At 38.1% G+C, this 9,945-nt stretch overlaps 1 protein-coding gene across 1 annotated transcript; it reads right to left on the bottom strand.

Moving 5' to 3' along the window:
* Positions 1-944: 944 nt before the first annotated feature.
* On the bottom strand, positions 945-7,977 carry LOC124259371. Its single transcript, XM_046693498.1, is given in 16 exon segments — positions 945-2,844; positions 2,987-3,093; positions 3,292-3,395; positions 3,801-3,981; positions 4,408-4,487; positions 4,654-4,773; positions 4,967-5,021; positions 5,315-5,383; positions 5,525-5,704; positions 6,069-6,195; positions 6,453-6,633; positions 6,884-7,000; positions 7,169-7,216; positions 7,422-7,477; positions 7,877-7,913; positions 7,915-7,977. Coding segments are annotated over 16 exon segments (1,590 nt in total). The 3' UTR covers positions 945-2,779.
* Positions 7,978-9,945: the final 1,968 nt, after the last annotated feature.

Raw genomic sequence — 9,945 nt, 5'->3', positions numbered from 1 at the left:
GAGAAAGCGATGCACCATTTACAAGAACTAGTTGCATGTCTTTGTTCCCTGTGTATGCTGGACCGCTGCATATGATGCTACAGTAACTCTATGAATGTACATCCTGATTGTTGAAAATATACAAGATAACAATTAACTCATCATGTTTGGTTGCCAAAAACCTTGAGAACATTAAACCCGTTGAAATAGTGATGTTTTTGTCTTGTTTTTCACGTGATTATTTATGGTGTACTAAAACAAATGTCAAGGGGTGTTGATAATGTTGTTTATTAGTTGATCTCGGTTTCTCAGTTACAGTAGCTGTCTGTGACATGATATGAGGAGACTGCTATAGCTGGTCGTGTCAGCAGAGTTCAGAGAGAAATTTGAATGCCCGAAGTAATATGAATAGACATGGCTTATTTAGATTGTCAGCTATCTGCCTTCAAAAACATTTCTGCTTTATATTGAAGTTATATTGAATATTCCCAATATAATGGTAAATCCTGAAATATGAACATTTTGAACTTTAAAATTCTCATTTAAAATCCTCAGTGGTGACTGGCAGATTTTAAAGTTCCTGACATTTTCCTCACGGTTGAGCAACTCAAGACAGAGACAGTAGCCAGATGACGTGCCATGTTTGGCAGCTTGTCTCCTCAGAGTTGCTTGGTTTTCGGTCTGGGCCCATATAGAAGCACATGCTGCACATGGTTTCCTTGGGCAACAGACTTTGTTCCAAGTATGTTTTTACCCATCTGTGAATGGGTACCTGGAAGGATGAGATGATAATGTGGCACCTCCCTTGCAGTTTGGATTGTATACCTCCCAGTGAACTTGCGATGAATACTAAATGCACTCTGATATAGTAGTTCTTCCCTTCATCTGAATTCAACTGAGTAATCTAAATGGTAGTATAGATGCCTATGTTTTCATGGCAAAACAAAAAGTATCACAGACATGAGGATTTGTTCAGTCAGTTTATTTGTAAAAAATACATTAAAAAACAATATGATAATAAAAATTGCATTAGCTGGAGCAGATGATAATGTTATTTGGTTATTCTACAATGCATACTCTTCTTTCATAGATAATGAAATATGGTGGTCAATGGTCAAAATACCTTTCATACCTGTATCTCACACAATATCACAAGCACAATTACCCGAAGAAAAAACCCCAGATTCAATAAATCATTATCACATTTGTAATTATTATGCTTTCAGTTCAAAAAATCAGAATAAACACTCTGACCTTCTTAACACTATGTTTAAGTGTAGAAGTTACAATGGTCATAGTTCAAGGTCACTTTGTGGGACAGGTCAAGACTGAGTGTTAGACCCAGATGTTAAGTATTATAATACAAAATAGATGCTTATTATGGCACTTTTCAACAGAACTGGATTGCTATTGGTTACAATGTTTAACAATTATCACATAATGTATGCAAAAAATTGCATCCAATTCTACTAATCTAAAAAATAATTTAATAACAAATATGTATATAACTTCAATAGGTGCACATGTAAAAAAAATCACATTAAAGGGACTGTATAAATAATTTAATTCAATTAAATAGATACTCAACAGAGATAAATAAGTATGTAAAACCATCTTCATGAATAAAAGGCAAACAATAAGTAAGAACAGTAACAATGGTAATGACATCACTCATCTATAACACACACACACTGTAATGTACATCATGTGGACCGTGACACCTGTCACTCAACACTATTGCTATGTACAAGATAGGATAACGGCAAACACCTGTCCAGAAACAATGCCCCTAAACGAGCAATGGGACCGACCAAATAGTAATCTGGTCAGTCACCAGGAATTGCATCAATTGCTTATTAGATTTACTCAAAACTAGCTGCCAATGTTAGTTTCTGCCAGTGATGGGCATGATGCTTGAGCAAAGTTTTACCCATATTGATTTTATGATTTCATCAAGTCAATGGGACACTGTTTATTGCAGTAATCTGTGATAGCATTTGTAGTTGGTAGAAAGATAAGTGTTTTTAAGATAACATATTCTAATAAACTGGAAATTATGACTGGAACAGAAATATTAAAAGAGGTAATAGTTATTCCAGTGGAGATATGGGGGTTCTTCGTAGTCCTTGTCATAATGGTGGAGATATGGGGGTTCTTCGTAGTCCTTGTCATAATGGTGGAGATATGGAGGTTGCTGGTAGTCAGTCTCACAGTCCCGGAATCACATAATGTTCCCTTTTGAATTGCTAATGCCCTAAATGAAGCAAGTCTTGATAACTTCAGATTCTGAATCTCCCATCTCACTGGGACTTCTTTTTAATTAAAAAAGAATTGTTTGTTTCTATCACGATTATACATATTCAGAGACTAAGCGTTAGTCTAGCATTACTGGGTGAAGATGTGGCTACAGTGTGTGATCTGAATGTTTCCTTGTCATGGTGCTTGACAGTTGCTCCTGCTATCAACCTCAGGGTTTTCCTGGCCCCACATGATTATGAACTGGAAAAGATCGAATATTGCTGTGACATGATCACCTTGGAGCTGAAGATAATCCTCTAGTGCTGACAATACTCCTCTAGAATTGACAATACTCCTCTAGAATTGACAATACTCCTCTAGTGTTGACAACACTCCACTTGTGCTGACAATTCTCATCTAGTGCTGACAATACTCCTCAAAGCAGCAACTTGACGTTACAGTTCCTTCTTAGTAAATGAAGATCTCTGATCAATGAATTTGTGAAGAAATTGTCACGGCTTGTGTTTTCTGGCAGTGTCTTGTGTTCCCCCTCAAAACTAGGTCAGTCATCACTGGGTTTATCAGGAAGTATAACATCTTTAGGTCCATCTGCATCGATCCTAATTCCTGTAACAAATGCAAATAATAAATAATCAAATATTACTATACTTAACTTATAGCTCATCATATTTTACACATATGATCACAAAAATTATTTTAAGTCACATGAGTATTTTGTGTTTGGTATGGCGTCGTCAGAAATACGCACCAACAAATGTGGGGAACCGTGGGGAACCGCTGTTTGTGTATTCCTGGAATCGGTATGTGATGATGGCGCCGATCTTCGGGGGTTTCCGCCTCTGGGCATCATTCAGCCTGGAACAATAGTGGAACAATTATACTGTACTTTTCTCATTTACTTATCACAGAATTATGCAGCAATATTGACATATTCACAAAACCTTTTTTCATGTCTCAGATATCTTACGAATTCAATTAACAACTTGTGTCAAACTGATTGCAGTGTTCAACAACAAACAAACAAAACCATGCCATTGTTTTGGTTAAACGTACCCAGAGCCTACAGAGAATTCCTTTCCACACTCCATACGACAGCGAAGAGCACCACACACAAACTGATTCCTTCCTTTTCCCTTCTCATGGCCAATGACAACGGCCTGAAAACAACCCAATAGTTCATGAATAGATCGGACAATAGTTGATGACTATATTGTACGATAGTTTATGAATATATAATACAATACTTCATGAATTTCTTTCTGAATTTCATAAAAATATATACTTGTTCATGAAAACATACAGCAGCTCATGAATATATCATACACAATTTCATGAATATGTTGTAAAACTACTTCTGAACATACAATAGATAATGAATATACCATACAATAACTCATGAATATGTTGTACAATAGTTCATGAACATATTCTTACAGTATTCCCTCTCATGCAGATATAAGAGTGCATCAGATATCTCCCCCTTCCCACTGCATGAGTGAACATAATCCAACAGGCATCCTAAGTAAGAAGGCTGTTTAATGATGTATTCTTAATGTCCATACCTCTGCGTCATGGAACTTCTTCATTTTCAGCAGCGACGGTGACCGTCGTCTCTCATACTTTGACTTCGGTTCTCGCAGCATGACGCCCTCCCCACCGAGGTCAATGGCCTTCTCCAGCTCCTCCTCCACATGTTCCTTACTGGTACACTTGGTCTGCTCGCACAGAACCGCATACTTCGGTCTGAAAGTACACCACGATTACAGTCCTTGAAAACAACAACTACTGAGTAGCTTTCTGGTCTATGAAGTGTTCATGAAGAGCTGAAAGCATCTTATTGGTTAATGCCTTATATCTGTGAATTTTAAAACAGGTTTTCCTGAACATTTCATATGACTGCATGTGCCAGGTGAATTGATAAATAGGTATGTTTTTCAGGACCCATTTCTACTGAGTTGTGCCCCTTAGATGTGCCTGGATCTGATGGTCATTGAAATAAATCCTTGGTCATTGGTCATGATGCCCATTTTCAGATTTTACAAGACTAGTAAATATGTAAAACCTACATCACTAGCTGTTATCCATATTTAGCTGAGATGCTACACGATAGCTGAAATATTGTTAGAGACAGCGTTAACGCAACAAACTTATAACGTGGAGGACACTCACTTGGCTTTGTCGAAGTAACCCTGCAGTTCCTCGTAGCGTTTCTCAAAGGGTTGTTTCTCTAGGCTGGGAACATCAAATACCTGGAAATATATGATGAATGACATTTTCATCCTCTAAAAGCTGTTTTGTTATGAAACTATTATATGAAATTAAACATTCTCTAGATACATAGATATCATGTCCTCAGCTTTATGTAATGTTATGTTAACATAATGTTTGTGTGATTGCGAGACAGTGGCTACTTACATGATATGAGATCTTCTTCCACCTTTCATCCCCTGGTGTCTTTACGATGCTGACAGTCGACTGAAACTTGCCACGCCCACCGAACAGTTCACCGTCCAAGTGCATGTCTGTTGGTAGATCCTGAAATATGCCCGACAACAATAAGCAGCCTGCAGGACACATGTACTGCATGTAATATGTAACCACTTGTTTATAACATACATAAATATATTAATTGTAAGGACATTGACTTTTTCACAACAAAAATCTCTCATGTAATGTTAAATCCCATGGTTTATTTTAGAACTGAAACAACTGAACAGAGATGGCATACCTTGGTGAACCACTCAGGTGCGATGAAAGCATTGCCCAGCCTGGAGTAGAAACACCTGAAAATATGCACATAATGACAATCAAATACAAACATAGCAACTAAATGAGATTGATCATCAAGAAATTTAAGGATCAGAAGCTTAAATCTATTGTATAGGGAGACTCAACTCATTTTTAAGAACTTTATTTATTTAAGAAATCTGGCAAAAGTTACTGTTGAACTTAAATAAATTATAAACCAACCCTGATTCCCCTCTACCCCTAAGGATATCAAATGATCATTCCACAAAACATGGTAATGTGATTGTCAGGAATCTGATTATTAGATTATGTGACTGTTCTCATGTACCTTCCATTCCAAAATGCTCGAACTCCATCCAGCTTTTCACTCATCCACCATCCAACTGGGTTCGTTGCCCTGGAAACAAGTGAAAATGTTTAAAAACTCAAAATCATCTTGTAAAAATCATATAAATCATCATCATCATCATCATCATCAAAGAAAGTAGTAGTAGTAGTAGTAGTAGTAGTAGTAGTAGTAGTAGTAGTAGTTACTTACTTTGGGTCATACTTCTGGGCCAAGAGGACACTGACACTGATGTGTTGAGGGATGTAAGCCTTCTTCTTCTTGGCTGGCTTATCGGTTCTACTGTTCTCGAATTCTTCTCCGAGGTATTCCTGGAGATGCTTGCAGGTCCTATATTCTTCATCATGTTTCTGCTTCTGCCACATGGGGCACCTGTTGACACATGGCGACAAATGTGAGTGTCTAGTCTACAACTAACAGCCTGACAATAGATACACCTAGGGATGTTGTAAGCTGGAATATAGGATGCTGGATAGACTTTATACTATTTCAGTTACAGACCTACATGGGGCTTACATTCTTAAGTACTTAATCAAATATAAGTACCTGTGTTTCTGTGAATGTGGTAAGTATTGATTCAGCATGTGTCAGTATGTGCCTGTGTGCATGCCTGTACATATGTGTTTGTCTGTGTATGTGTGCATGCATGAGTATGTGCATGCATGTGTGTGTGTGTGAGAGAGATATGTCTAGAGACAATAAGAGGCTATTAGTGATGCAGGCTATTAGTACCCACGTGCACTCATAAATGTCTCCACTCCTCTTGATTCTTGCCGAGTCTACATCAATAGCTTCCCCATCCTTCATCTCGTTGAGTGGTGTCTTTGTCTTTCCTCTTGTCTTCTTCTTCTCGACATCTTCTTCTACAACAATTAAGAGAAACTTAAAACTCACATACAGTATATCTCTCTAAAAGTTAAGGTGAAATGTAAAGCTCAATATCTTTATGATAAATAAAAAAATATTTAAAAAATAATTTGTATTAAACCAAATACCAATCATAAATATTAGATCATATATATTGTGCTCCTTTAAGCCATTATATTGATAATGAAGAAATCAACCTTAATCATTATGTAATGAAGTATAATTAAGTATGGTACAAAAGCCCACCACATACCAGGAGCATCATAGTCCCCAGGGTGTATGTACTGTTTGAGATGGGATTGCCCTGTCTGGTAACACTCGTCCCAGTACTTGCACCTCAGTCGCACCTTCTTCACCACGCTCGGACCCGCCTCTTCATCGTCCTTGTCCTCTGACTTGGCTTTCTTGGATGGAGATGCAGCAACAGGCTCATCCTGTGAGCAGAATAAAAAAATTATAGGTTTATACTTAGTATGTTTTCACAGGAATCATTCGTTTTGGCATTTGTGGTTAATGTAATGTAAGTTAAATTTTATCATCATCATCATCATCATCATCATCATCATCATCACAACATATGTTACTATTCTCTTATCATTATCATTATTATTGTCACTCCTATGCATATACATGTATCTGTAGTATCATCAACATCATCATCATCACAATATCAATACAACTCACCTCCTCATCTTCTCCATCACTCTGACTCATGGCATGTGTTTTCCTCTTCAGTGCCTTTACGTCTTTTACTGGCGTTGTGTCCATATCGTCTTCCTCAGCTTTAGGGGCCCCGCCCATCTGGTGGACACACATTATATTATGAGAATGGCTCAGAAATCATGCACACTTTCTTCAGTTTGAGTGAGATAATTAAATACAGTGATTCTTATTAACTATCACGAAAAGTATACCAACTGAAATATATATTGTTGCACATCTTGGAAAATATAAAGGGAGATAACTCACTTTCACCAACTTTTTCGGGGTCTTTGATACTGCCGAAGCGCCGCCCATCTATGAATATAAACGTAAACATTTCTGACATTCATCTGTGCTAACCTGTTTCAATCTGCCCTGTGCGTAAAATCCTTATTAATATGCAAAGTGAAGACTCTGTATATTTACATAAACAGCATGCAAAGTTAATAACAATAGTGTGTAGATAATCATAACCAAAACGACTTCTTAAAGGGACAGTTTTCATGTATATACAGCTTACCTTTTCCTTTGGTGCTTCTGCTGCCTTCTTTTTCACCCCCTCCGCTTTTCCAGTGTCTGAAAAATCAGCAAAGCACAGTTAATATAACACTACCTCCAGAAAGCAATCGAAGCAAGCGTAAAAGGTATATGGTTTAAGTAAAAGACAACTCTTGTGATCAAGAAAGATATACATTACTATCATTCAGCTAAATATATTATGAAATTTTGCTTCAAAGCCTAATTACTGACGAATGAGGATCACTCGTTCGTGTCTGTTTCTGACCTCCCGCCTGTATATTCCCTATTATAGTACAGTGCAAGTGCTGTCCACATTTTTATTTCAGTAGAGATACACTTTCAGTTACTCTCAGGATTGTATTAAATCAGCAAATAACACCTGATACACCTGAAATTGAAGTGGTAAACTAACAGCTACAACTACCGGGTACCCCTTTAATGCTGATGATCACTCACCTTCCTCCTCATCCTCATCCACTGGATGCAGGAACTGCTTCCCGGTGCATCTCCGAGTTACGGAAACACTTGTCCCAGTACTTGCACTTTGTCGGAGGCATAACGAGGGATCTGTGTCATATAACAAATGTCATTCATCACTGACCACAAACACTGCGCCATGCCACAAAACGGACGTTAATCGGATCTTATCCCGCACTGTATTATCCACACGGCAGAATTTACCCAAGTGGATGTTATACCGTGCTATTTAGAACAGATTTACGACAGACTTTAACCAAGATCTCAATGAGGACCAAGGACACGTTTCACAAAGCGATCGTAGACCTTACATATGCATTCATTAACTTTTAGATGGATATATACATTTAAAACATAGCTGACAGGCAAATAAAGCTATGACTTACTAGAAGTGAAAATGCCCTCTAACTAATCACCTTTGAAAGCAATTCCCTATGATATGACAGAGTGAGTGAGTGAGTTTAGTTTTACGCCGCACTCAGCAATATTCCAGCTATATGGCAGGGGTCTGTAAATAATCGAGGTCTGGACTAGACCATCCAGTGATCAACAGCATGAGCATCGATCTGCGCAGTTGGGAACCGATGACATGTGTCAACCAAGTCAGCGAGCCTGACCACCCGACCCCGTTAGTTGCCTCTTACAACACGATAGATGCATAAGCTTGGTTACAAGTACGTCAAGCTGCCTAGAACCGCAGTAAACTTTCTGATGTTTTATTGACACTGTCGCATGATCATAGCGTCCAAACATCAACAAAAACCTTTTATATTTAGATTTAAGAAAGATGAATGGAAGCCACGGTATACATGGACAATTACTTGCGAACTTGTATTGGTCCCATACAAGAAAAGGATATTGAGAAGAAAGAAAGAGTAAGAGGTTCAGGTCAAGTCTGGACAGTATGCATAGGTGTCGGTACACCGCATTGGCTGAGAATTTTGAAAACGTATAATTGATATATACCATACGTATCAGCATCAATCAGTCTATCAATAAAATGTGCTGATGCCCTCTCTCACGAGGATTAAGGGGCACCAGATGGGTTGGAGGCATACTGTTCACAGCTCTGCAGCAGTTGTGGAAAGGCAACTTTTGTTCACCATACTGGCCGTAATATTATTTCTGTAACATAGAAGTATTTATCAAACTTCTCTGGCATAAATTATATGTCTTTGCACACGACTCATTCAGTCAGTATTCTGGATCGAGAGATAAGTAAAGCGTCCAGTTCAACAGATAGGACCGATGCGGTAGGTCCTTAGTTACTTGGTACAGATACCTTCGCTGGCTGCATCTACGGTTTAGGTGTCGGTACACCGTTTGTATAAAACGTATAATTGATATATACCATACGTATCTACCATAAACCTATCGATCAGCATCAATAAAATGTGCTGAAATATGACACGGATAGATATATAGACGGCCGGTTATTCAGTTCACCGTGTTATATTTATCAAGCATTTTTCACGATGAAAGCTTAACTTCAGCGGTTATCTTGCAGATACTGTGTATAGCGAAATCTAACGTTAACACTGCATTGAATATATTCGTCAATCATAATACTGGTAGTGTAATAACAACGGTAGATAGTCGTACACGGAAAGTAGGTTAATTTATTAATCAATCTTCCGCGAACGACTCGGGTGTACGTCAGTTTATTGTAGACAAGCTGACATTGACTGAATATGACAAAATACCTTCAAGGATACATACATATTCTAATCTACTAGTAACCAGCAATCGTATCAACCATTAAATTCTTACTTTGTGATTGCTGACTTTGCTTTGGCTAGCTAGTTCCCTGTTTAAGGTGTAGCGTTCGACTGACCGGGACTCGCGTTGAGCGCTATATATACAGCGAATCGTAGCCCTGTAATCGTGTTGATACATGTTTGCCATAGTCCTCTTCTGGAAACGCCCACTCGGCTGGTGCGTCGTGGTGTACATATCGATTATCTGGCGAAGATTAAAATGAAATAAAATCAAAGCATCAGGTTAATTTGAGTGCACAATTACTTTATCAAACATTTGTACGTTTACTG

Source organism: Haliotis rubra, unplaced genomic scaffold (assembly GCF_003918875.1).
Source record: "Haliotis rubra isolate DU_JTF1 unplaced genomic scaffold, ASM391887v1 Scf72, whole genome shotgun sequence".
Lineage (NCBI taxonomy): Eukaryota > Metazoa > Mollusca > Gastropoda > Lepetellida > Haliotidae > Haliotis > Haliotis rubra.
The sequence above is the reverse complement of the archived record's forward strand: the minus strand, read 5'-3'. Positions and strand labels throughout refer to the sequence as shown.